Source organism: Mastigoproctus giganteus, chromosome 5 (assembly GCF_048544385.1).
Source record: "Mastigoproctus giganteus isolate SK-2022 chromosome 5, ASM4854438v1, whole genome shotgun sequence".
In the NCBI taxonomy this organism is placed as follows: Eukaryota; Metazoa; Arthropoda; class Arachnida; order Uropygi; family Thelyphonidae; genus Mastigoproctus; species Mastigoproctus giganteus.
The window spans coordinates 210,666,104-210,693,947 of NC_143579.1; the positions used below are offsets into that span (position 1 = coordinate 210,666,104).

At 35.7% G+C, this 27,844-nt stretch overlaps 1 protein-coding gene across 2 annotated transcripts in view; it reads right to left on the reverse strand.

Annotated features, from left to right (window-relative positions):
• g (adaptor-related protein complex 3, delta 1 subunit-like garnet) overlaps positions 1–27,844 on the reverse strand; it is a 364,057-nt gene that overhangs the window by 260,886 nt on the left and 75,327 nt on the right. For both annotated transcript variants that reach the window (XM_090374354.1, XM_090374353.1), the window contains exons 5-7: positions 19,597–19,704; positions 10,119–10,248; positions 5,876–6,015 (exon numbers count right to left, since the gene is read on the reverse strand). In XM_090374354.1, the coding sequence (XP_090230480.1) occupies positions 5,876–6,015; positions 10,119–10,248; positions 19,597–19,704 (378 nt within the window). The remainder of the gene's footprint in view (positions 1–5,875; positions 6,016–10,118; positions 10,249–19,596; positions 19,705–27,844) is intronic.

Consider the following 27,844-nt stretch of genomic DNA (forward strand, 5'->3'; position numbering starts at 1 on the left):
TACAAAATATATAATCTCGTTACAGTAAACATCACTTCAGGAACATCACTTTTGACTCTTGACTCCTTAATAGGAGTCAAAAATATTCTAACTTTGCCAGAGAGAGAGAGAGAGAGAGAGAGAGAGAGAGAGAGAGAGAGAGAGAGAGAGAGAGAGAGAGAGAGAGAGAGAGAGAGACTGCTAGTGGATAAATTTAACTAACAAAGTTACACTTTCATTGTCCAAGTCAATGCAGTCCAATAGCATTTATAGAACTGCAAGTATTAATTCTAAAATTTCTTTCTTTCAAATTGATTAATCTCATATGCAAAGATAAAACATTAACAGAGTAAAAATATCACTAACAAGAACAGCAGGCAACCATCTAAAAACAAACAATACCTAACTTCGGTCTGCATAGGAAAAAAAAAAAAAAAAAACCTTAAACATAAGATGGTTACAAAATGAAATTTTTTAATGGAAGAGTTAATGAGAATAATAAGAATGCTATACAAAAATTCACAAGAAGAGTTAAAATAAGACTGAATAACATGTTACGCTGGCATTAAAGATAATTCACACTAAGAAAAATCTTTATTTTGCATATTTTTATGGAACTTGTTGATAAGCAAGTAAAACAATTTCTTATTTATCAATCCCGAAGCACTATCTTTTCATTTTCTATTCATTTCAGTTTCATATATATCAGCAGGTTGTTAAATGATGTAATATACAACAGCAACTCCCCAAAGTCAAGTTTTAAACAACAGATCATATTTCTTATTTAATAAAGGCTTCATTATTTTTAAAATAAAGTGTGTGTGTTCCTTTGAAAATATAGCCTTTTTGTTGGAATATGCAAACTGGCTTTCCACATATTTACTCCTCCCCTATTTTTTCTACTTCTCTTCTCATATTTGTTGTATCATAGTTAAATTAAAAAAACATCAAGCAACTGGATATTCTAAAACAACCTTGATTTACATTGTTTCCACACATCATCGTTTTTGATATTTTAACACTTTCAAACATTGTGTCCAAACTACTTTTGGGCTGCATCATCACCGTGCTAAATCGCTAAACTGCAAATATATATTTTTACATGACCTACTTCAACAGTAGGTCAGTTTAATCATATGCACATTGTTTAGTTTCAAAAGTTTCAATGTGAATTGTGCTGTAATTAATTTCAACATTAACTCACTGAACTTATCCCAAAATCCTAAAATATAGCTGGAAAAAGAAAAATAACAAAGTACTCCAGTAAAGATGCCTTGTCACACTCAATTTGAAGACAAGGTTAGGTTAAAAGTGCTAAGGCAGTTTGGAGCCTACTGCAATATTCTGCTTAACATCTCTGTATAAAATATTTTATAGTGTGTATTCTTTAGAAACAATTGCCACTCAATTGTCCAAAGGAAGTAGAATTCTTTTTAACCAAGTCTCAATAACTCATGATCCCAATGAAGCAGCCCAAATAAAACAAGGCCGATGTCATCCAAGATTTTTATTTGTGCTATATCAAACAGGTGTTGGGGTTTTTCTTTTTTTTTTTTTTTTTGTTTTTTTTTTTTTAATCAATTCTAAAGTACTATTCTTTTCATAAAATAAAATTTTTGTAAACATCACAGATTTTTAGATTTTTCCTATGAAAACATTTCTTGGTTAGCCTTTACAACATGGTGCTCCTTCCAATTGATCATTGCATGTAGTAGTGATTGACAAGTCTGGCCCCTTCGGCTTGTTGCTTTCCTCATGGTGATTGGAAGCTCCAACGTCTTCAGTATACGGTACCCGTTTTAGTTAGCAGGTTTACCCCCCCCCATATCAAACAGGTGTTGGTTTTTTTTTTTTTTTTTTTTGTTTTTTTTTTTAATCAATTCTAAAGTACTATTCTTTTCATAAAATAAAATTTTTGAAAACATCACAGATTTTTAGATTTTTCCTATGAAAACATTTCTTGGTTAGTCTTTACAACATGGTGCTCCTTCCAATTGATCATTGCATGTAGTAGTGATTGACAAGTCTGGCCCCTTTGGCTTGTTGCTTTCCTCATGGTGATTGGAAGCTCCAACGTCTTCAGTATACGGTACCCGTTTTAGTTAGCAGGTTTATCCCCCCCCACACGTGCATGCGGCTGTTTTATAATCAAAAAATGAGTTTCCAATTTGAAAACAGTGAGAAGGGGGAATAAACATCCTTCCCTTGCTGCTGTTTTAAAATTGGGAACTCATTTTCTGATTTTAAAACAGCAGTGGGGGGCATTCACTCTAACAATAAGTAAAAACAACCGGTGGGAGGGATTAGACCTATCAATCATTGAGACTTGCAACGATCACTCAGAAGGGGTACTAGATTGTAAAGACTAACCCACTTCTTTTCTTTCTGTGCTATTCAAATTAATCCAAACAAGGACTCTGATATGATCTACTGACAGTTTGCCACCTAAGCACTTTTCACTTTTGAATTTAAACAGAAGACCTATCTTATCTGCATTAGAAATATCTTTATCCATCTCCTTCATGCACTTTGGGTCAGTGAATTTAATCATGCTTTTGCTTCACTTATAACATTTCCAAAATATGTTGTGACAAAACTTAAACTGATCTCAGCCACCAGTGGAATACAGAGTTCTCAATTCCAAATAAAAGTGGAAAGCTTACCATGATATTTTCACTCCTTAGCTGTTCACCATTTTAAAGGAACCTGTTAACATCTGAATGCTTCTGTTTACAAATGTGTTTCATTTTGCTACAATTATTTTTACATGACTAATTTTTTGCTCTGAATTCTAAGTTGTGTACACTGTTGGGTACAATAACTGAAATTCATCAGCAATGACATATTTTTCCTGCTTGTTTTCTATTTCTCTAATAGCTTTAATTTTACCCTCAACACCTAAAACGTTTTGCTTGCCAGCCATTGTAAAAGCACTGTACTGTATTACATAAAAACCACATCTTAATCTTTGGAACATAATGATGCAAACTGACCAGAATTGAAAACAAAAACAATGTTCTCAAGCAGAGGGTATCTGAACGTGTGAGGGTGATACTAAATGCTCAAGAGATTACTCTGAGTTCCTGAAAAGTTTCTCATGAGACTGTCAATTTCTTATAGTAAATGTGCTTCTATAATGAAACAATGTTTAGAGAGAAACCAATCTGCAGTACAGAGCTAAACAGGCAACAAGGAATGGCTCAGTAACATAATCAAAGCCTATCACATCAGCATCCATGCCTGCAAGTTTTGGTTTCGTCACCTTCTACGTAAGAGCTGTATATTTACCACTTTCTTCACAGTTTACTGAATTTAATAAAATGTCAGAATGTAAATTTTTAAAAGAAAGAGCAGAAATAATTGAATTAAAAGTAGATGGTGGTTCTTAATGCAGATTTTAATGATACACCAACATGTGTAAAGCAGAAGATGACCATAAAAAAAAAGGGAACTGACTTGTAGAGCAAAATACATATTGTCATTTTAAAATTGCACTGACTGCAATTTTAAAATGACACTGCTATGAAACTAAAACAGCACAACTTATATGGAGATTTTTCTTAACTGACTTCATTATGACAATATTATAGCCAAATTGATGTTATTTCTAAAGTTATTTTAACCAAAATTTGACTGCATTCATTATTTCTGCTCTGAAATATAGGAATTGCAAAATTAGTTTTTGGGATAATGCAGATGCACACACAGCAATGTCTACCAACAGTTTTTGACCAAAAGAAAAGTCGCTATCTAACACCAAACACCATTAGCAAAAGGTGCCTTGAGCATCGAGTGCAAGCATATTAAAAATAAATATTGTTACAACTGATGAAATAAAACTTCCTTAAAATATATAAAAATATAAAAGAAAATATACACAAACCTATTGAAATAAAATACTATATTTATTTCACAAAAATGGTAAAGCAAAAATTAAAACCCAATAAAACAAATATAGAGACTAAAAGTGATAACACAAACACAAATAAATATTCACAAGACAGCTTTTGAGGTGGTGTGACTCTTTATCAACTTAGATAAAATGTTAAAAAGCATGACAGCATACCATTATATCTGCAAAAGTTAAACCTACGTGCATGCACTATCGCTGAGCATGTGCAAATCATGGACAGCAAAAGATAGGAGGGGGTTGGAAAGGAGGAAAAGAAGAACAGAAAACATCAACCATCAGACTCTGTGGTACACAAACATTTAACATTTCTCATCATGCTGCAAGATAACTGCTTCCATAATAGGCTGTATACGGGTTCCACGACTGCGATTAATTATGGACCACACAAGAGCTACATGGAGCACTTCTAACCAAGAACAATGATGGAAATCATGCATAAAGCCGAATATTTCAATGTTAAAACATGGGTTATAATTTATGTTCTGCTCACAGCAATAATGTTCAACAATGGCAGAGATGGTGAAACTGGCAAATAGCCTCCTCATGCTCCAAGACATGATCACAAAGTTTCTGTTAGGACTTGCTAATGTAACAAACCTTACAATCCAGGCAAGTAGTTTGATAAACAATATCTGCATGTTGCAGCAGGGAATAATTGAACTTCTATGCTCCAATATTTGCTGATCTGTCACTACTTAATTTCTTTCTGTTCTTACAGCTAAAAAAGCTATGAAAAGTTATCACTCTGAGGGCATTCCACACATTCAAGTAGCTGTGCCAGAGTTATGAACAATATTTCCAAAAATGATTTCCCAAGATGCTTCAACAATCACTAGTAACAATAATTTATGCAGGGGAATGCTTCAAAGAAGAAAAGTAACATTAGTGTAAAAGTACCTTTCTATGATTTTTTAGACCCTCAGTCCAAGATGAATGCAGAAAATATGGAACTTATATTTTCTGTATTCATCATGCTATGTTAGAGTGAGCATTAAGGATGCTTTCAATGAGCTTAATCTCCCACCTTCATTTCAAACTACTTCTTACTTACGCATACATACTTAGCAAAAACTGAATAATAAAATTATTTTTTACTGGTGTAAAACTAATTAATTATTATTATTATTTTCTAATTAATTCAGACAGTAGAAATACCTAAATATTGTTCACTGACATTTAAACTGCTAACTAATAACTTCCTACTAATACATTTTAAATTGTATTTTCTATTGTGTTAAAAGGGTAAAAAAAAATTAGTGTGGAAATCCTACAAAAAAACCTTCATGCAATTAAGTTTCCACATTTCATTTGTGAATGATAAGCAAATTAAGCAGGTAAAACTTCAAAATTTAAGATAAGAATGTTTACGTTTTTTAGCATACTTCTAATCCAAGAAACAAGCAGTTCAACATTAGTTTTAATACTAATAAAAAAATTACACACACAGAAATATTTTATATCAAAAATTGTGTCAAAATAATTTTTTATACCAAGTTTATTAATTTAAATTTTCAAAAAATCAAATTTAGTAATAATTGTACAAGATGAATTAAGAAAATTTATTGCATTCAGTTTACTATTAAAACTTTCTAATACAATGGATGCAATATGAATTAGAAAAAAATTTAAATTCATGCAGCAAGCTGACAAAATTCAAATATTTATTACTCACATATCAAAATGTGCTATTCTCTTGTTATTCCTTGTAGAAGTGATCAATATATTCTCAAGCTGATAACCAAAATAATGTTATCAGCAAGAAGAGATATCTCCAGTAACAATTTTTAAGAAAAATGAAATTTTTATGTTCTCTTTTTGAAGAACATTATTCAAATAACACAATATAAGATCTGTGCAAAATGTTTAAAAAATAGGTGACAAAAAAAGGAACAACAAGGAACAGTCAGGAACACAGTAAATTATACATTTTCAGTTTAAAGTTAGGAGGTTTTTAATACAATGTTAGCAATTTCTAATACTTACCAACTTAATAATTTTAATAAGCATCCAATTGTTTGTAGAACTAGTCATCAACTTAAAGAAAACTGGGGCTAAAGAAAGATAGTTCTTTGGATTTTTTCTTGCCAATTCACATATTACATTTACTGAGGCTGACTGCACACCTATCAGAATATAATTAATGAGTAAAAATTACTTTTAAGAGAAAAATGATACTGGAAGAAGAACAAATAATCTTTATACAACTGTTTGTGCAACCCATAACATACATGTTTTTCAGCTTTCCGCCAATTCAGATCTTTTTCATAATCTTAAAAAGACATTTCATACATATATAGAGTTTAAATTAATCTAAATAAAAAATCTTTATTGCTGCTAAGTATGGTACAAGTACTAGGAAAAATAATACTCATCATGGCAACATGGCCAGGAGTTTTATATTAAGGTAGAAAATGACACGTGATTAAAAAATGGGAAAAGGAAAAGATATATAAGAAAATATAAGTTACACAAAAATGAAAAAGCATAAAAAAGAGGACAATATAAAGAGAAAAAATATGAACACCATAGCATAAAGCAAGAACAATTACATTTAGCTGCTCAGCCATGTCAGTGGTTCCCAAGTAATGGGGGGGGGGGGTAAGCAATGCTTATCTGTGGCCCATTTCAGGGTCCAGCATTCAAATGTGAACACCAGTTTTTGAAACAGATGTTCAAATTTCAGCAGCATATAAAATAACCAGGTAAACAGTGGTTTATACATATCTGGTAATGGTTGCATGGCATTGTTGGCATAAAGTGTGTTGCTTTGCTCTCCAGCATAAGGTGATAAATCACAGTGTACACATTTTTTTATTTTTGGATCAGAATAGACATTGAGGTCCTTATGGCTGGTAACCACTGGGATGAGAGTGCCACAAACTGATGGCTGAATTACTGTTGGTCGCTGTTTGAGTGAATAAATCATTATTGAAGATTTAGAGGGTTAAGGTTTAACCCAAAAATCTGTAAGCTGAAAGAGTAGTCAAGCTCTCTATGGTTGAAGAAGCAATTGCCATTGGGTTTGCGGTGGTGGAATTAAGGTAAGCAACTTTATATCATTAGCATATATTAAAGCAATGTCACAGGTTCACATAAAAGGAATTGGAATGGGTGAGAATAAGAGGCCAGAAAGATCTTCACCTGCAGTGATCTTCCATGTAAGGCGAGATGGACATTTCTATTCCTCAATAAAGTGGTGAATAAAGCTAGTAGATTGCCATCAATCCTGAAGAAGGATTACAAAAGAGTGAGAAGGGCTGTAATGTCTAAGCTAGTCAAAGGCAGCTTCAATATCAGCATACACAATAGCTAATTTGTGCTGCCGTGAGGTTTATTATGGTTGATCTATTTGCAACTGTGAAGTAGAACTGCTTCAGTTTCTGTGGCATGAACTTAATGCTGGAAGGAGTACCTTTTCTAGGAGTTTGAGAATGGTGGAAAAGGTTGAGATTGGTCTGAAATCTTTTGGGATTATTGGCACTTTAACTTTAGGCAGTGGGATCACAGAGTATTCATTCCATTGGGCAGGGAATACTCATGTGGAAAGGACTGAGTTTCAGATTGACACAATGCATCCACAATGTAGGGGGGAAAGGAACTTAATGATGAAATGAGGTATCTTATCTCTGACTGCCATACTAGATGGATGCAGGGAGTTTATAGCATTTATAAGTTGCTGTCTGGTGATAGAGATGATGGAGAGGTTATCAGTAAAAGAAATCTGAGAGTGTTGAAGAGGTAGTTCTGCGCAAGTGGAATTGGCTTTGAATCTGATAACGCGGTCCATCCAGTTATCTGGATCAAGATTTGAATTAATGATGTTGTGTCTGGAAGTGTATAGAGCTTTTCCTTTAGACAAGGTAGCAACAGTAACTCTTTATGGCTGATGCCTTGAGTTGGTTGAAAATAGCTCTTGCTCTAGAATACAGGATCCAGTCTTGAGTTGTGCCAGAGATTTTCCAATGCCTGTGAAGAAACTGATTATTGTGAAAACTGCACGCTAAATCTTTGGTCCATCAAGCCCCAGTACTTGAAAAAACTGTGTACAGTTTTGGCCAATGCATAGACAGTTACTGTATTTATCCATCTTGTGATTAGGCAACTGCGAGGAATGGGACACATCCTTCAAGCACATGCCATGGAATACACTGTGCTGCCTTACTGGATCAAGAAATGTCAAAGAAAATATGACCTTCTCCACAGTATTATGGCAATTGAAGATAGGCATAGGCAGTAAAAGAAGTAATGCAATTGGCTCATCATCTGATTTGAAGGACATTTCTGGTGGAATGTTGACTCTGCAAATGCCTGAACACAGAACCAGGTCAAGACAATTAGTGCCTCTAGTTGGCTCCTCATTGACAACTGTAAAATTCAATGGGAAAAGATTGTTCATTAGTCACTGTAGGAGAGGGTTCAGATGCAGTGGAAGGTAGATTACATTTCACAGTCATGAGTATTGCTTCATAAAATAAGGAGTTACTAGACATGGCATGAACAAATTTCAGGTTGGGATCTTTGACAAAGATGGTAACACCGCTGCCCCTGGAATGAAATCTTGATGTGAAGAACAATGAAAATCTACTGGTAGAAGCACAGGCTACTGACTCTTGGTCCAGTTTGAGCCATGTTTCTGATAGACAAATTACATATGTATCGTTAGACAAAAGGAGTTGTTCAAGGGTCTCACACTTATTTCAGAGATTCTGGACATTTTGATAGAAAACTAAGGGTGGGTTCAAAGAGAATTTTTATAAATGCTGAATATGCACTTAAGTTTTTTTACCAGGCCTAATCTGTCAAGGTATCAAAAATCATCTGTTGATGATTTTGGATACCTTGAAGGCCTGGTAAAAAAAAAACTCCGAATTTTAATCTGAAATATTACATTAAGACCTTCATATAGTGAAATTCAGATTCAAGGGATAATTTAACTATATTTGATGGAGTTATAAAGAGGTTAGTATTATAATGGCTAAATTATACTGTCTGCCAAAAGAGTGGGGGGGAATTTGCCAATCACTCATTTCCCCATTGCTAAAAAGTGATTATCCAATATGCTTTAAACTTTACCAAACTTTGCCTCAACCACTGTGTCAAGTAATTTATCATAATGGGAAGGAACAAATTACCCACTGGTGGGTTGGGTAACAATGAGTTGGAGTGCAGAATAGGTTTCAGTTAATTTGTAGTTCAGTTTCCAAATGTAAATAATTTATTAAATTAAGATCACCCATTAATATTCTAATATTAGTAACATGCTGCTAGTCTCACAGCAAAACTTACAGCACCAGGCAAAATTGTCAAGGAAAAAAAGCATTATCACTGACTTCAGGCGATTCTGCAATGAGAAGCACACAATAAGGAGAACGAGCTGACTACTGCTCAAAGGGTCTAATACTTCTGGTGTAAGCTCCATGAGTGAATTAGGAACAGAGGTCAGGACAATAGAGAGGCTGGAGAATAGCAGGTTTGAAGAGGAGATAGCCATTCTGGTTTGGTGTTGACCCTGCCAAGCTTGACTGATTATGAGATAAGATAAATTTTTAGATGAGAACGGTTTCCTTATATTCCCCATGAAAATGGAAATTGTCAGTAGTCAGGTTCTAGAGATATGAGAATCAGAAGTGGCCCCTGGCAATACAGTACATCAATTCCTGAGATGAAGGTGTGTCCCAGTCTCGAGTGCCACCAATAGTCCTCAATGCATGCTTGGGTGTAGCACTAGTGTGACCAACGTAGTTCACCTCACACCAGCATTTGACCTGTAAATACCTCCACTTATTTACTTTTGAATTCATTACCTACATTTGTCTGTGAGATGTAATTCCATAGTGTTCTTGCATAATGCAGGCATCAGTATCATGCTAACTTCACAGACTTCTGGGAGAGAGTTTTTTCAAAAGTAGGCTTTTATATTTAATTATTTATTTAATATGGTAACATAAAAACCCATGGAAGTTCCTCCCATCAAAATAGGATTTAAACTCAGGCCTTTGCCACAGTGTGAGGAAGGACAGCAGTTGCAACCATTGCACTGATTGTGAGGACTACAATATTTATACCTTAATCACTTACTCTGCAGTAAAAGACAAAAATATTTGAAAAATACTAAATTCTAAAAGGTTAATTTTATGCAGAACAGATAAATTTTAAGAATCCACCCATATATTCTACAAGCAGTTAATTGAATGTATTCAAAAAATTATTATAATGAATGAAATACCTGGATCTGGGTCCTCAAGCTTTTCTTTTAATCTTGGAAATGCAGGCCTTAATGCTTCAGGAAACTTAAGAAATATTTTGTACATCAAAAGAACAGCTTTTTTCCTTAAATATGGCTTCGTAGATGTTAACTAACAATTAAAAAACAAGATACACAATAAGAGATCACTGAGATAAGCTTTAAAGAGCATTCTAAAAGAGGTAACTAAATATAATGGTTCCTAAAATTTAAGTAACAATTGCAAATAGAGCATACTGAGGAAACCTGTGGAAATATTCATCTGTAACTTTTCAAGTATATCATATTTAATGAGTTCTACAAACACAGTGACAATGGCAATGAATACATATGCACAAATCATAGAGGACGGAATACTTGTCAAGGATGAAGTTATAGATGTAATGTCCACTGCTAGTCACTAGAGAGTATTCTCCCAGCTGCAATGCAGAACTTGCAATAATGTTGCAGAATTTACATGAGACTAGCAAGAATCGTGATAGTGATAATGTCCACTGGTTTACAGGAGCACTTATAAACTCTCGCAGATTGTAGACATGACTGAAGAATAGTAATGTCTTACAAGAGCACCAAATGCATGCTCTATCAAAGTGAGGGTAGGATATCACTGTTTATGCCATTCATATAATGGCGTTCACCTCCAGATAGTAGTCAAGCTGTCTGGAATGATTTGGTTGCGAATTATCATCCTGTAAGATGAAATTGTTTCCTACTGCACCTGCATAAAGTCTCGCATAGGGATTCAGAATGTTATCTCTACACCTTGTACAACATATGCTCCCTAAAACACATATGTCAGTTCAAACACCCAAAGAGATGTGTGCCTAGTATAGACAACCGTTCCCCTCTCCTGATGTTCCTTTCAATGACATCGAGAGACTGCTGTCCCTAGTTTCCTCTAGATAAAGAAGGAAAAAAGTGTACATCTCAAATTATTCGGAATATTTTCTAAATGCCTGTGAATAACTACACCGATATTCAGTGTTGCTCATAACCAGATGGCACAATCAACATTAGCATTAGTTGAGGCATACGATGCAAGAAAGCAAGCTTACGCAGCATCAGCCAAAAAAAAACTTCCCATTTCACCCTTCTATTCACCCCAAATACCTGTCCAGCACAGTCATAAATTTATTTAAGCTATCAACTTCCACGACAAGAGATAGAAATCTGTTCAGGCAATCAACTACCCGCTGGCTAAAGGCAAATTTCCATACATCTATTCTACAATTGTCTTTCCTCAATTAGAATCCATGCTCCCTCGGGTTCTTAATCTGAGCAAGAATAAGAATCCCATCAGCACTGAGCTTGCTCAACCCATTCAGGGCCTTATGTGCCTCAATCAGATCATCTCGTATGTGCCTAGTCTCCAAGTGCTGCAATTTGCAGAACTTAAGTTTCTGAGTAAGAGCACCCCTTTGTTCCCCTGACCAATCTTGTTGCCCTTCTTTGTACTCGTTCTGGCAAATCTACATCCTTCCTAAAATGAGGCCTCCAGACCTGTACACAGTACTCAAGGTATGGCCTGACCACCGCCTTGTACAACGGAATAATCACCTTGTCCCTGCTAGCGAAATTCCTATATAACATTGACAAGACTCTATAGCCTGCTCTGGCAGCCCATCTGCACTGCTCAGTGAACTTCATATCTGACTGCACAATTACCAACAGGTCTTTTTCCCTCTCCACTTCCCTGAGTGTAGTACCACACAGTTGGTATGTTTCTCTTGGGTTACTGCTACCCATATGCAGTACTTTGCATTTGTCAATGTTAAACTTCAGTTGCCACTTCTCTGCCCATTTGCCCAACTTATCTAGATCCAGTTGGAATAGCATACTGTCTTTACTGTCATTAACAACCCTGCCAACCTTTGTATCACCTGCAAACTTGGACATTAAAACTTGATTTTTTTTTTTTGATTTGGTAGTTGTTGGCGCATCGGCTTCTGTGGCCATATTGCACCTCCCAAGGTTTTTGCAGTACTTTGATCCAAGCCCGAGGCGGGAATCGAACCCGCGACCTTTGGGTTGCCGGGCAGGTACTTTATCCACTCGGCTAGCCCGGTCGGCTCACACACATTAAAACTAATATACCTTCATCAATAACATTGATAAATATACAAAATAACAATGGGCCCAGCAGCGAACACTGGGGAACTCCACTAATAACATTAGTCCGCAAAGAGCAGTGTCCATTGATTACCACTCTGTCATCTCCAACTCAACCATCCCTTTATCCATTGTAGCAACTTGCCCTTAATGCCAAACTGCTCCAATTTGTACAGCAGTCTTCCATGTGCAACAGTATCAAAAGCTTTCCTGAAATCCAAGTATATGATATCAACATTATTTTTTGCATCCAATTCCTTTGTGACCACATCATAGTATCCAATAAAATTGGTCAGACAAGACCACCCTTCAACAAACCCATGATGTGTCTTAACTATTACTGCAGTCTCGTCTAGATGATCTTGCAATGCTTCTTTAACCATTACTTGTTGACAGTGACTCCATTACTTTCCCCGGAACACAGGTTCCGGGGAAAGTAATGGAGTCATGGAAGTAATACAATGAAAGTAATGGAAACTAACAGGTCTATAGTTCTTGTTTCACCTTTTTTATCCCCTTTGTGAGTTGGGGAAGCCAAGGAAGCTCTCATAATTATGGCTAAGGGTCTGCTTACTTCCTTTGCTGTCTCCTTTAATATAACTGGATAGATCCCATCCACCCCAGGTGCCTTCCTTATGTTTAGCTTCAACAATTTTTCCTCCACTTTGCTCTCAGTTATTACAAAACCACTTGGCTTCCTGTTAAGAGTTTGGTAAACTTCTGGCATTCCCCTCCTTGGACACCTAGATTAAGACACCTGGATATACATACTTGAATATAACCAGTCTCAAGAACAAACATTTCAAGCAAGTGGTTCCTTTCAGACATTGGCAAACCTGACATGCTTGGTTGGTTCACCAAAAAATGAATAAGCTTTCTTTTCTCACCATTCCCTTATAAAGCAAAGGAATTCAGAATGTCATCTCTCTACCTGTGTGCAGTCAGTGCCTCCTAAAAACACACAAGTCAGTAGATCTGCCCAACAGGATGCCTGCCCAGCACAGACATAAATATTCTCCTCTCCACTGGTATTCCTTTCAATGACATTGAAAATTAAAATTGTACAATAAGCTTTTTCACAGCAAAGTGAGACCACATTAATTTTTATGTGGTACGTAATGATTATGCATATTTACAACTTATGTTTAAAATATGTTCCAAAGTAGATTTTGCTTAAGCTCAGGAAACCAGTGTATTAATAAGAATAATATTAAACAATACAATTATAAAGAACCACTTCATTCCACATAAGAGAGAAATAATAGTAGCTGATGTCTCTTAATAGTTCCACATTGTTTCTTAATGTGTTCACAATAAATTAGAGAGAGTGAAAGACATATATAGGGCTATATATAGGTGTGGTTGTAATTATACTCTTGAGTTAGCAAACTAAAATCATTAGGAGACTAAACATTAATAACAGTAATGGAATTAGCAATGATATCATCATTGCTAATTCCATTCACAGTCTGATTATCACACAACAACAACAGGCCAGATGTCTTGAATCACAACAGTACACTGGATATGACCAATGATAAACCCCATCATCATAGCAATTACACTGAAGGCAGGGAACACTAATAGGACTACATATGTATAAAACCAGATGTTAAACATACTGCAAACCACGTTAACTAAAAGCAAGAAGAGCAAGTATTACAGTAGGAAAATACATAGGGTGAGATGAAAGAATTTTAGCTGGAGATGAGCAAAAACTTAACATGACTTAATTAGACAATTAATTATAAAGAATGACTGACTGCGTAATGAAGTCTGGAAGGGGGAGGGCATGAAATTTCAGGAAACTAGTTTTTACTGATTCTGTCATCCTCTCTGTTCAAATCAGTTGGTCCAAACAGAATTGATTAGGAACATGTTTTGTGTTGACAGTGGTCCATGAGGTTTCAATGAATAAACTTCTAATATCTAGGCCAATCAGGCATTTCCCTAAAATTTAGAATTTAGGAAAAGCAAAAAAATAGCGGATACATAATGTATTAATATACAAATATTCCCTCCTTTCTTAAATTCTGGATTCACTGATGCAGCTAACATCAGCAAATGCTTCATTTAGATTTTTGTGCTATATGTTGTAATACTGCAAAAACCAGAGCTAATAGCATTTATTAAGCCCATACCATTTAGTATGAAAAGTCTTAATACTCAATCACTATGGTCTTAATACTCAAGATAAAACAAGTTTCATTAATCAGAAGTTTTCTGAAGAAGCACTTTTTTTTAAACAAATATCATTACCAAGAGGCTATTCTGTTATTTGTTTAAAATGCAAGACTTCACAAGAGTACTAGTTTATCTCATAGACTTGACAGCTTCTGCCATATTAAAATAATTTAAGTTACTTCTTTATACTCTATGGAAACTCAGAACTGCTTCATTATTCAAAAGTCAGAGTTCACTAAGACTACCTGTTATCTGATGAGACACCAATAAGTCTTGAAACAAGCCATCATAATAGTGTCTTGTGTATTAAATAAACAACACTTAGGCCTCTCAGTAATGTTATTTATTTCTTTAAAAGCAGTGCTTCTTGAAGTGATTCGTGGTTAATAAAGGTTGTTCTGTCTTGAGTATTAAGATCACAGCATTTACTTGTGGCAGTTGAAATCCTGTTGGCTGTAAAACACATAGGATAAGATGATTATCAATTTAACAGTTTATTTCAAATGTGCCATATAGTCATTTTCTATTGACACATCATGAAGCAATATCTTTCAATATCAGTTACCATTAATTGCCTACCAACCATCAAAGGAGCTAAACATTTCTTAAGCTCAATAGATGACAGCACAAAAATACCTTTGAAAATTAGAGGAGGACACTGCAGACTATAGGTGCAGTGTCCTCCTCTCCAGAGGCCACTGCTGTCTAATTTTAGCTTAGAAAAAGCAGAAACTGAAAAAATTTTCTGGATTCATATCCAGAAGTTGACGAAACTGAATTAACATAAATAGACACAGAGGATATCATTGGTTCAAAAAATAAATAAATAAAATAATAGAATAGTAATGAGTTTATTTTTTAACTGTTTTTATTATACATTTTTAAAGAATTTTTAAAATTTGCTTTGATTTTTGATAATATTATGCTAGGCAATCAAGTAAAAATAAGCAGGTATTAATATTTAAATATTTTATAAAAATTTTCATTTTTATAAAACGAAAAGGGTTGGACTTTTTACAGTCACAACTCACTGCAAAAAATTCAACTCTATCAGAAACTCACTATAGGCAGCCCGCACACATTCATACACATTTTACTCGCAAAATAGTTAAGTATCATCAGAAGTACTTTTGTGTTCAATTTATTGCTCCAGGTTTTTGAAGAAATCTAAATTCTTCATATGATATCACTTTAAGAAACATTATTTTGTGGAATTAAATTAGCCTGCTAATCTAAGTAACTTCACGTAGCAAGCTGGATACATTCATTTTACCTTCTGAGTTTAGATACTACAATTCTTTCAATTTATGCTTAGGGTGTCTGGTTAGATTGTTGCATATTATTTCCTAGTGTCACTACCTTCCACCACTGCATTGCCAAATATACAATCAATCCACTCAAGTCTGGTGACTTTTAATGGAAGCTGGCCATAAAGAACTGATTTATTAATCACGTGAGCACTTGTTATGTAAAATTCATAATTTTCCTCCCCTGAATGCAAGCTTAAATATTTTAAGTATTATGGTATTCTGGTTTATTTAGTAATTTTAAGCTTTAGAAATATTTATACTGCACTGTAAACATTTCATTATCAACCTTATTTATCTAAAAAATAACTTTTATGCACTTTGGTTGTAATGTTAGTTTTTTATTTTTCTCTGTGTTTACCATTTTTGATCATATACTTTACATGAATCATTTTATATACCCTTGGCTATGAAATATAGTAGTTGTCTTTAATTTTGGATTTTCTTTTGGGGTGGGGGGGGGGTGATATTAGAAAAAAGGATTGGGTAAACTTTTAGTCTGCCATTTGGCAAAATGGTACATAATGAAAATAACCTGCCCATATTGAGAATAATTAACTTTGTCTAGGGCATAAATATAAATTACTAAGTCTAGAGCACAAATGTAAATTGAATTTTTCAGTTTTTAGTAATTGCTAATTACTAAAAACTGAAGTACTTTAAAAGGAAAAAATTTTAATAGCATTAGTAGAGGCATATGATGCAAGAAAGCAAGCTTATGTAGCACCATCAAAAAAAAAACATTTCGCACATCCATTACCTCTAAGCATTTGTCCAGTTCTCCCCTGAATTTATTTAAGCTATCAACTTACATGGAAGTTTGTTCCAGCAATCAACAACCCGCTGGCTAAAGGCAAATTTCCACACATCTATTCTACAACTGTCTTTCCTCAATTTGGATTTATGTCCCCTCAGGTTCATAATCTGAGCAGGAGGCAGAATACCATCAGAACTGAGCTTGCTCAACCCATTCAAGATCATATCAGATCACCTCGCAGGTGCCTAGGCTCCAATTGCTGAAATTTGCAGAACTTAAGCCTTTCTTGGTAAGACCACCCCTTTGTTCCCCTCACTAATCTCATTGCCCTTCTCTGTACTCGTTCTAGTAGCTGAACATCTTTCCTAAAATGAGGTCTCCAAACTTGTGCGCAGTACTCAAGGCATGGCCTGACCATTGCCTTATACAAAGGGATAATCACCTTTTTCCTACTAGCAAAATTCCTGTATATCATTGACAATACCCCATGATCTGCTCTGGAAGCCTATCTGCACTGCTCAGAAAACTTTATATCTGACTGCACAATTACTCCCAGGTCTTTTTCATTTTTTACCACCCTAAGTGTAGTACCACACAGTTGGTATGTTATTCTGGGTTACTTCTACCCAAATGCCGAACTTTGCATTTGCCACTTCTCAGCCCATCTGCCCAACTTGTCTAGATCCTGTTGTAGTGGCACACTGCCATTACTGTCTTTAACAACCCTGCCAACCTTTGTATCATCTGCAAACTTCGACATTAAGCCTGATATACCTTCATCAATATCATTGATAAATATACAAAACAAAAGTGGGCCCAACACCGAACTCTGGGGGACTCGACTAATAACATTACTCTACAAAGAGCAGCATCCATTGATTACCACTCTGTCTTCTCCCACTCAACAACCCTTTTATCCATTGTGGCAACTTGACCTTAATACCATAAAGGTAAAGTGCAGCCATTATCAACCCACTGCAGGATGGAAGCCTCCTCAACAATTCATGCTGAGGGAAATGGACCATAATCTGCCACGCTGGTCCAGTGCGGGTTGGCAGATCGACCATATTCAGCAGTCAGGGGCTTGAACCCCGGTCTACTCAAGGAGCGTGTGGTATTGCACTCCTGCTCCTGACCACTCGGCTACGGAGGCCATCCTTAATACCATACTGCTCCAATTTGTACAATAGTCTTCCAAGTGCAAGTGTCAAAAGCTTTCAAGAAATTCAAGTATATGGTATCAAAATTATTTTTTAGATCCATTTCCTTTGTAACCACATCATAGTATCCAATCATATTTGTCAGACAAGACTTTCCCTTAACAAGTCTGAATTATTACTGCAGTCTTGTCTAGATGATCCTGCAATGCACCTTTAACCAGTGACTCCATTATTTTCCCCTGAACAGAAGTTAAACTAACTTCTGGTCTGTAATTACTTGTGTCGCCCTTTGTGAACTGAAGAAACATTTGCACATCTCCAGTCTGTGGGGACTTCCCCTGAGTCCAAGGATGCACTCATAATTATGGCTAAGGGTTTGCTTACTGCCTTTGCTGCCTCCTCTAATATAACTGGATAGATCTCATCCACTCCGGATGCCTTTCTTATGTTTAACTTTACTTGATCAATCACTTGGAACACACTTAAACAGCAAGTTTTTGAATGTCAGTAACTTGTTATCAGAGCTCAGAATGGATCAGAACACACCAGGCCATCATTCCAGTTCATTACAAGCATCTACAATATCAGGTACATATTTAATTATTAAAAATAAGATAGCTTATTAAAGAGCATTGTTTCAACAAATTTTCTATTCTGACCCTGCCTGTTGTGTGCTACTTTCTTCTAAAGAACAAAATTCACAAAATTTCAAAGCTTGAAAAACTAGTAAATAAAATAAAATCACATCCTTGAGCAAGAATTCCACTTTTTGAATCAGGTAGAATTCACTTTTAGTCCACAGGGAGATACTCTGTAGAATGGTGCCTCCGTAGCCAGGTGGGAAGGAGCAGCAGTGCGTAGCATACGCTTCTTGATTAGACCGGGGTTCGAGCCCATGACCACCAAATATGGAGAATGCAGAAAGGTCAGGGAATGACCACCGCATATCCCCGGAGCAATATGGCCTTAGTTGCTAATGCTCCTAAAAACCAAATAACAAACAAGCTCTGTAGAATGGTACAGCGGAGGCAAAATATACACCACTAAGACCACATACAGATGGAGAAAAAGAAAAAGGAAAAGAAATATATGCCCAGCTCTCATCCTTATTTTCTTAGAATCAGTTCTTAGTGAATTTTATGCATCAGTGTTTTTTCCAGCACTATAAATATAAATTCCTTTTATAAAATATTTGGTAGATATATTTTGGGAATGAAAATGAATTCCTGCAAATGTAATGATAAAGACTGCTCAGTAAACCCTTACATTTAAAATTCAGAAAACAAGGACATTTATTCATACTAAAAAGAAAATTGTGGGACATTCTGGGACAAATCCTGGAAAAACAGGGAATCTGAAAAAAAAAAAAATGTATCAACTACAATTTACTACAGCAATTAATCTATTATTTTAAAGTCAAATTATTTATATTTTGTGAAAATTCAGCAGTTTATTAATTAGTTTATTTAAAGATGAAAGTAACACTTCTCTACTAGAGAAAACTACTGTTATTTATTCTCAGTGGATAACCCAGATGGCACCGTTTCAAAGCTGTTGGCCTATCATCGGTGGGCGGGAAGGTACCCTCGTAATGTAACATCACAGTTGAGAAGTGATTCCACAATATGAGAGATGTCAAATGGTGTACAGATAATGTACACCATGGTATCACATTGTGAAGGCAGCCACAATATGAGATACAATTAAAACGATGCCTTTACAACTACATACATAGTTTAAATTTATGGGTAAACTATGGTGTATCTACACCGATATTATATAATTATTTAGTTTAAGAAAAGCAGAGTTCTCCACTTTGGAACAGACTCCATTCCTTACAAAATTTGCTAAAAGTATTCACCTGCATAACAAAATTGGAAATAGAAAATATTTACTGTAACAATAATGTTAAACCAAGGTTTTAAAATACACAAAATACTTACCAGGGTCATGACATCGTTTGCTAAGTCTCTAGCTAAATCAGGAGTTACAAAACAAGACAAACCACTCATAGCAGTTCCTGCATCATACATATTCTGGCTATTTAGGTCCTATAAAAAGTTATTAAAATGTATGAATATTTTTAATCCAATCAATCACTTCAAAATGATTGAATGAATCATTTTGAAATGATGAATCATTAAAAAAAAAAATTATTATTCATGCACACATGCAAACTATAGAGATGGTACACACATACACTCTATACTGAAACAGGTACTGCCACTTGATTATCTGGATGTTTAGGGGCTTCTTTGGTGGCTCAACCACTTTGGTTATAGTATGCCCAGTGACATTTATTGCATATCATGTCAGTACAAGTGTACATTCATTAGTGTAATGTATAGGTTAAAAAACTTCAAATAATTCACAGTAAAAAAATAAAACTATACTTTCTATTCATTACTCAGATCTGTAGTTAGCCTGAGATTAGCTAACTGCAGATCTAAGTGGCTTTTAAGAATTCCTATATTTTCCAACAGCAGTACACCTACTATAATATCATAGAGGACACTGTTTAAGGGCAAATTCAAAAACAATCAAATTAAAAAATCGAATTAATGATTAATAATTTGGTTCAGTAACTATTTAACCTAGTAAATGAGTCCCTAAAAAGTCACAATGACTGGCACATCTGAGTCTTCCATGATACCAAGAAAATTTTTGGAATAAACACAATCAATAATTTAAAATTGGCACTTCTTAAGGTATTCATTATCTTAACAGTATAGTGAATATAAGAAGAAATAATATATAATGTTTGAACTATTAATTTAATTTTTTTGTAAATTAACATTAAATGGATTAAAAATTGCCAAAACAACTAGCAGTTATTTTCATAAACATACAGATGAACACAGAAATATCCTGTAGAATATCTGAGCAAATATGGCAAACATATTTTTAAAAGTTTTAAAATAAAACTTTAAGAATAAAAGTCTTATAAGTTTTTATTATATTTGCTGTTTTAAAAAATTTAAAGAATCTGAGAGGCAGATTTGGTCCTGTCACATTCCTGCTTTTGTTTGAAATTCCACAATCAAGAGCATAATAAATGAGAATCAGATCACAAATAAAAGTCAACAAATCTGTAAATGTAAATGGATAATCTTGTAAGCTAAAGTAATCATAAAGTTTAATTATTTTTCTTCTTAGTATTGTGGATAATGATGGCTGCATAAAAAATTGAAGTGCCAATGCATTCAGAAATTTCGAGTCACATTGGTTGTCTATTAGTGATCACTTATATTTTGTATGCCAAGCTGTGCTAGCTGAATAGTAGCACAACAGATATTTGGCAGAGCTTACAGAAATTAAAAATTCCACTTACATGATCCATTGCACAGAATGTACACTAACAACAGTAACACAACGGTCAACCGAACATCGACCAAAAACTTGTAATCTAAATTATAATATCCACCAAAAGATTATAATCCAACTAACACACTAAAATCATCAGAATAATGACATGCAAGATATGATATCAAAACCAAAAACAAAGTTAAACATCTACACCTCTCTAGAAGTAATTTGCTGACCAATGATGTCGATTTTTATTACAAAATCATGGCATTCTAAACAAATGCTTAACTCTATTGTTATATGAACTGGCACACCGACGTGTACAGAATGCCTAAAACATCTGTTTTTTTTTTTTGGACATACTTCTCAAATTCCAACAAAATCAAAGATACAGGTAAAAATCAAAATTATACTGAATAAAAGGAATGTTAAAATTCATGTTTACATCAAACCCTCCAGCAATGAGAGCACAACAATACAAATGGCCCTCAGTCCCCAGCAGCTTTCACTCTCCCTCTTACGGCAGCGAGAGGATCAGAGTGGAAGCAGAGGGTGCTAAGAATCTCTGGGTACGACCAGGCTGCCATGCACAGAAATTGAACTTGGCCTGTTATAACGTACGATCACTCATCAGTGAAGATAGGATATTAGAGCTGGAAAAGGAATTAGAAAATGTGAATTGGAATATCATCAGTTTGGCTGAAACAAGAAGAAGAAATGAATCACTTATAAGTTTATCAAGTGGAAATCTGCTGTACACCAATGGAAACAGTGAAAGGAGTGAAGGTGGAGTTGGGTTTCTGGTCCATAAAGATTTTAAAAACAACATTTTGGAATTCAAAAGTACATCACCAAGGGTGTCAAGACTAATACTCAAGATTTCTAAGAGGTACAAGCTAAAGATTATAATGATTTATGCATCAACATCGAGCCATGATGATGAAGAGGTTGAAGAAATGTACACTGAAATTGAGTCTTCTAGATGAGCAGAAAACCCACTACACTATTATTATGGGCGACTTCAATGCTAAGGTTGGAAAAAGGCAAAACAGCGCAGAAAGAGGAACTATAGGAAATTTTGGAATTGGTGAAAGAAATAAAAGAGGTGAAAGACTTGTGGAATTTGCAGAATCTCAAGGAATGTCAGTAATGAACACTTTTTTCAAGAAAAGGGTGAACAGAAAGTGGACATGGAAGAGTCCAAATGGATTAACAACTAATGAAATCGACTTCATCCTCACTAACAGAAGATATATTGTGAATGATGTTACCGTCCTGAATAAGGTAAATGTTGGAAGTGATCACAGAATGGTAAGATGTACACTTGATATAGATGTAGGAAAGGAAAGGAAAAAACTGACTCGAGTAAATAATACAAAGGTCTTTGAAATAACAGAGGAGGAGAAAAAGCAGTATGTACTGGAACTTAAGAACAAGTTTGAGCTTCTGCAGACTGCTCAGGACCAAGATATCGACGAGGAATATTACAACTTTCTGAAAGTGATAAAGCCCAAGAAACCTATAGGGAAACAGAAATCCAAAGAAGAAAAAATTAGTCAAGAAACACTTGTCATGATGAACCAAAGACGAATGAAGAGCAAGAAAAACACTGACAGGGAGAAAATTGAGTATACTGAGTTATGCAAAGCCATTAGAAAGAGACTCAGAGAGGACATAAGAAGATTTAACACAACAAAAGTAGAACAAGCATCAAGGGAAAACAAAGGATTTAAATCAGCAGCCATGAGCAGTAATACAGAAAGACAAATGATACTGAAACTGAAGAATAGCGATGGTGTACTTATAAACAGCAGAGAAGGCATAATTCAAATAGCAGAAGACTACTATAGAGAATTATACAAGGAGCGAGGGAATGATACCAGCAGTGGGGAAGATGGATTGCAAAGCAGCAACACATACGACATACCCGATATTCTTCCTGATGAGGTAGAACATGCATTGAAGAAAATGAAGAATCGGAAAGCCCCGGGGGAAGATGAAGTTACTATAGAGTTGTTAAAATTGGGAGGAAGAGACATAACACAAAAACTGGCAAGGCTCTTCACAAAGTGCATTAGAAAAGGTGTGATGCCTAAGCAGTGGAATAATGCAATCATAGTTTTGCTGCATAAGAAAGGAGATAAATCAGAAATTGGAAATTATAGACCAATTAGCTTATTATCCCATATCTACAAGTTGTTCACAAGGGTCATTACTAACAGATTAGAAAGAATACTTGATGAGAATCAACCGAAAGAGCAAGCTGGCTTTAGGACAGGATTCTCAACTATGGATCACCTTCACGTAATATCACAGCTAATGGAGAAAGCAAATGAATATAAAACACCATTATGCATGGCATTTGTCGATTATGAAAAGGCATTTGACCCCATACAGCATAAGGCAATGTTTCGGGCACTGGAAAGACAAGGCATAGATACTCCATATATTATGATTTTGAAGAAAATATATGAGAGTGCTACATCCTTTATTAGACTAGACAAAGACAGTAGCAAATTTAAAATCGAGAAAGGAGTTCGACAAGGAGACACAATATCTCCGAAGCTGTTTACTGCTGCCCTTGAGGAAGCTTTCAGAAGATTAGACTGGTCGCAGAAAGGAGTCAATGTGAACGGAGAGTACCTAAACCATTTATGATTTGCAGATGACATAAGCCACGATCCCAAAGAATTAGAGGAAAATCTTAATCAGTTATGCACAGTTAGTAAGGATTTTGAACTAAAGATGAATATGGCTAAAACAAAAGTAATGATGAACAAGTATGCCACGGAAAGGGAAATAATGATTGAAGGAGCAGTAATTGAAAAGGTGGAGTCATATACTTATTTGGGACAAGTTATTAGCTGTAATAATGATAAATGGTTGGAAGTCAAGAGAAGAATAAATTTTGGATGGATAGCATTCAGGAAATATAGTTACATACTGAAGAGCAATATCCCAGTTTGTCTGAAACGTAAAATAATGAATCAATGTATACTCCCCACCATGACTTATGGAAGTGAAACTTGGGCACTCACCAAAAGAATGGAAGAGAAGCTAAGAACTACACAGCGAAGAATGGAATGAATTATATTGGGAATCAGACTGTTAGATAAGAAGAGAAACACATGGATTAGGCAGCAAACTCAAGTAAAGGACATTCTTATCAAAACTAAAGAACTAAAATGGTCTTGGGCAGGACACATAGCTCGAAGACATAATGACAGATGGACTAAGAAAATAACAGAATGGTACCCAAGAGGAGCTAGAAGAAAACCTGGAAGACAAAGGCGGAGATGGATAGATGAAATTCATGAGTTTTTGAGTAGTAAATGGATGGCCAGTGCTCAAAACAGAAGGAACTGGAAAGTTGCTGGAGAGGCCTTCATCCTGCAGTGGATTGAAAATGGCTGATGATGGTGATGATGATAGCCATTTTAATTTAAGGTAGGTTTTTTTTTTTTTTTTTAAATAGGCACATGCTACATGCCACTGTTGCTGAGATAAGAATGGAATTTTGCAGGTTGAGTTCATATGAAACATCAGCATTTAAATACATAGCTTCCCAGTGATGAAATGTAAATTAGCACAGAAATAGCAGATAATTTACATATAACTTTCTAAATAAATATTTACATATAAATTTATATTTAATTTAAATGGTGCTTCTTTTTTCAAATCCATTCTTCCCTTCCCACCATCTGTAATTTTTATTGACAATGCTTTTGCACAGTGGAACAGAAGTAGAGTACACATTATTACTTTCAAACATGTAATTGAGAGTAAAATAAAAATACTGTTTCAAACATTAGTTGTTTGAAAACCTACCAAACTTCTGCACTCTTTCCGAAATTCATATTGAAGGTAAATGATTAAAATATTCAAAGTGTATCATTCTAACTTCTCGCTTAACACTATGCTATACTGAGATTGAAAAAAATGAATTTTGTAATCACAAAACTAAATGAGGCGTGCAAAAACAAACTTATTTAGAGCAGGTACTTCCAAGAAGCTGTTGGATCTGTGAGCTAAACTGGCAAAAATAATAAACAAATGAATGACAAAATTCAATTAACTAATTTATTTAGTCTCCCACTCACCACAATTTTCTGGTAAGCTAGCAATATAAAGGAACTGGATGCAAAAAATAATTTTGATATCATATATTTGGATTTCAGGAAAGCTTTTGACACTGTTGCACATGGAAGACTATTGTACAAATTGGTGCAGAATGGTATTAAGGGTAAGTTGCTACAATGGATAAAAGGATGGTTAAGTGGGAGAAGACAGAGGATGGTAATCAATGGGTGCTGCTCTTCTTGGACTAATGTTATTAGTGGTGTCCCGCAGGGGGAACCTAAGGGGGCATAAATTCAAATTAAGAAAAGACAGATGTAGAATAGATGTGCGGAAATTTGCCTTTAGCCAGTGGGTGGTTAATTGCTGGAACAAACTTCCATCTGTCGTTGTGGAAGTTGATAGGTTGAATAAATTTAAGGAGGAACTGGACAGGCATTTTGGACCAGCACTATTTGGAGGGAATGGTGTGATTTTTTTTTTTTTTTTTTTGTTGGCTGATGCTGCATAAGCTCATACACTTGCTTTCTTGCATCACATGTCACTACTACTACTACTGTTGTATTATTATTTTTTTCCTTCGTTTTTTTTTATTCATTTTCAAAAATCCCATCCTGTTCCCATATCTGATATTTGGTTGGCACTCAAGTCAAGTGGACTTGTTATTTGTTAGTTATTTGGTTTTTAGGAACATTAGCAACTAAGGCCATATTACTCCAGGGATATGCAGTGGTCATTTCCTGACCTTTCCGCATCCCCCGTATTTGGTGGTCACGGGCTCGAACCCTGGTCTAATCAAGAAGCGTGTACTATGCACTGCTGCTCCTGCCCACCTGGCTATGGTCAAGTGGACCTAATTTCAGCAAAGTCCAGTCGGTCTGTAACAGACCGACTTGCACCTTCATGATGGTGGAACTGTTAGTATAACCTACATGTGCAAGTTATACTAACGGTAACCTGGGTATAACCTGCATGTGCAAGGTTATACCCAGGTTACTGTTAGTATAATAGTAACCTGTTAGCAGGGGTGGAGGTGTGGCACCCACACCACACACGGAGGAATGCCACCCCTCTGTGTTACCACATAATACTAGGTAGTTGATGACTCTCATCAACCAGCACAATACCGCCACCACTTTGCTTATTGGAGGCTTGAAGTGGTGGAACCCATGTTCAGTCTCCAAAGCAAAGCTCCAGCAATCCCCCAAATCTCTTCCATCATGCAGTACAATTGATGTCTTTTGAGGTTGGTTATGTTTGACATTATGGTGAGATCCAATCTTCCTTACATTTCGAGGGTACAGCATTAAAATGATGTTCGCAGGCCACCACTATATCGTCCACCAGACCAAACCTACTGGTAACTCGCTAGGAGGCTCGTGATCACCTAGTGTATAATCTCACTGCCTCTAGCTCTGCCTCCAAATGAACTCTGAATGAGAGTGGAGAAGATTGAGTGAATGGGCTGGGCACTAAATGATAGAGCGAGTTAGTTTTGGTGACACAGTAAGGGAGCAAGGGAGTTAATGAGTGTTGTGATAAATGGGGGTGACTGAAGGAATAAATATAATTTGGCTGCATGAGTACACAGTTAAAAATAATTTATTTATCTTAAGATACTTACACAATCTGATCTATGTACTAACAACACCAACATGCACACCACTTTTCCCTGGCCTACAGTAATGCAGCTGGGGCTGCAATGCAACTGAAAAATATTAGTAAGCTGGAGTGCCTGAGGAAGGAAGAGTGCAAAGAAAAAAGAAAGAACTGCATAAATGAGCTGAATGCCAGAAGAATGAATGAGAGTGTGTCTGTGAGTATGAAAGAACACAAAACACATACTATTAGATAAGTAATTATTAACCAACTACTCTTATAGATAACTGTCATAATCCTAGTTATTAGTACACTAATTTACACTACACATCACTGTATTATCCCCACCCCTGGTGTAGGAAAGAGAATGGATGTATGGGGGAAAAAATATATATAATTTAACAGAAAATGTAAGAAAAAACTGGAAAACAGCATAAAGTAGAATGGAAGCAGAGTGTGAATGAAGAGTTCAGTGAATTAAATTGTCTCCCCCCCCCCAGATTGGATGATGGGCAGATGGCCCATTATGGCTCCCTGCCCATCCTAGCAGACACCATGCCGTGGCTACTTAGCCAGTGTGGTGTGTGATGCTAACACTGGCCAGTGTGGAATAAAGCACCAACACAGGCACTCCAACATAGAGATCCCTTTCCCTATGATGCTTCATTCCTACCACCTGGGTTGGCTGTTCTTTCACACCCCATGTCTCCCCAACCCGAGTGGTCCCTCATCCCTTTCACCTGGTGGGTAATGCCACTGCCACCTGTCAAATCTCACCCCTAATACAGGTTGGGCATCCAGTCCTGGCAGGTGCTCTTCTGTCCCCCTTTCAATCAGGTGGGTGCCTTCACTTTCTTTTCTTTTTCTTTTTTTTTTTTACTGGGCTTTCACTGTCCGTAGATATGCCTACCACAGGGTTCGCCCCACCACTGCTTCATACTCCCTACTGCCCCGCCTACCTCCTCGTGGCATTAGACAGTAACCTAGAGGTGTTTGTGTGAAAACACAGGCCCCTAGGCTAAGAGACCAGATGAACAAAACAACCCCACACTAATACTACATGAACACTCACTAACCTACATAAATCCAGCCTATACAGTTTTGTATTCATCACATTGCCTGACGTGGAGTTTGGAAAAAAACCCCGGTTGGGGGAAACATTACAAATAACACTGTCTTTACTCTAACACATAGTGACTGCAGGAAGTC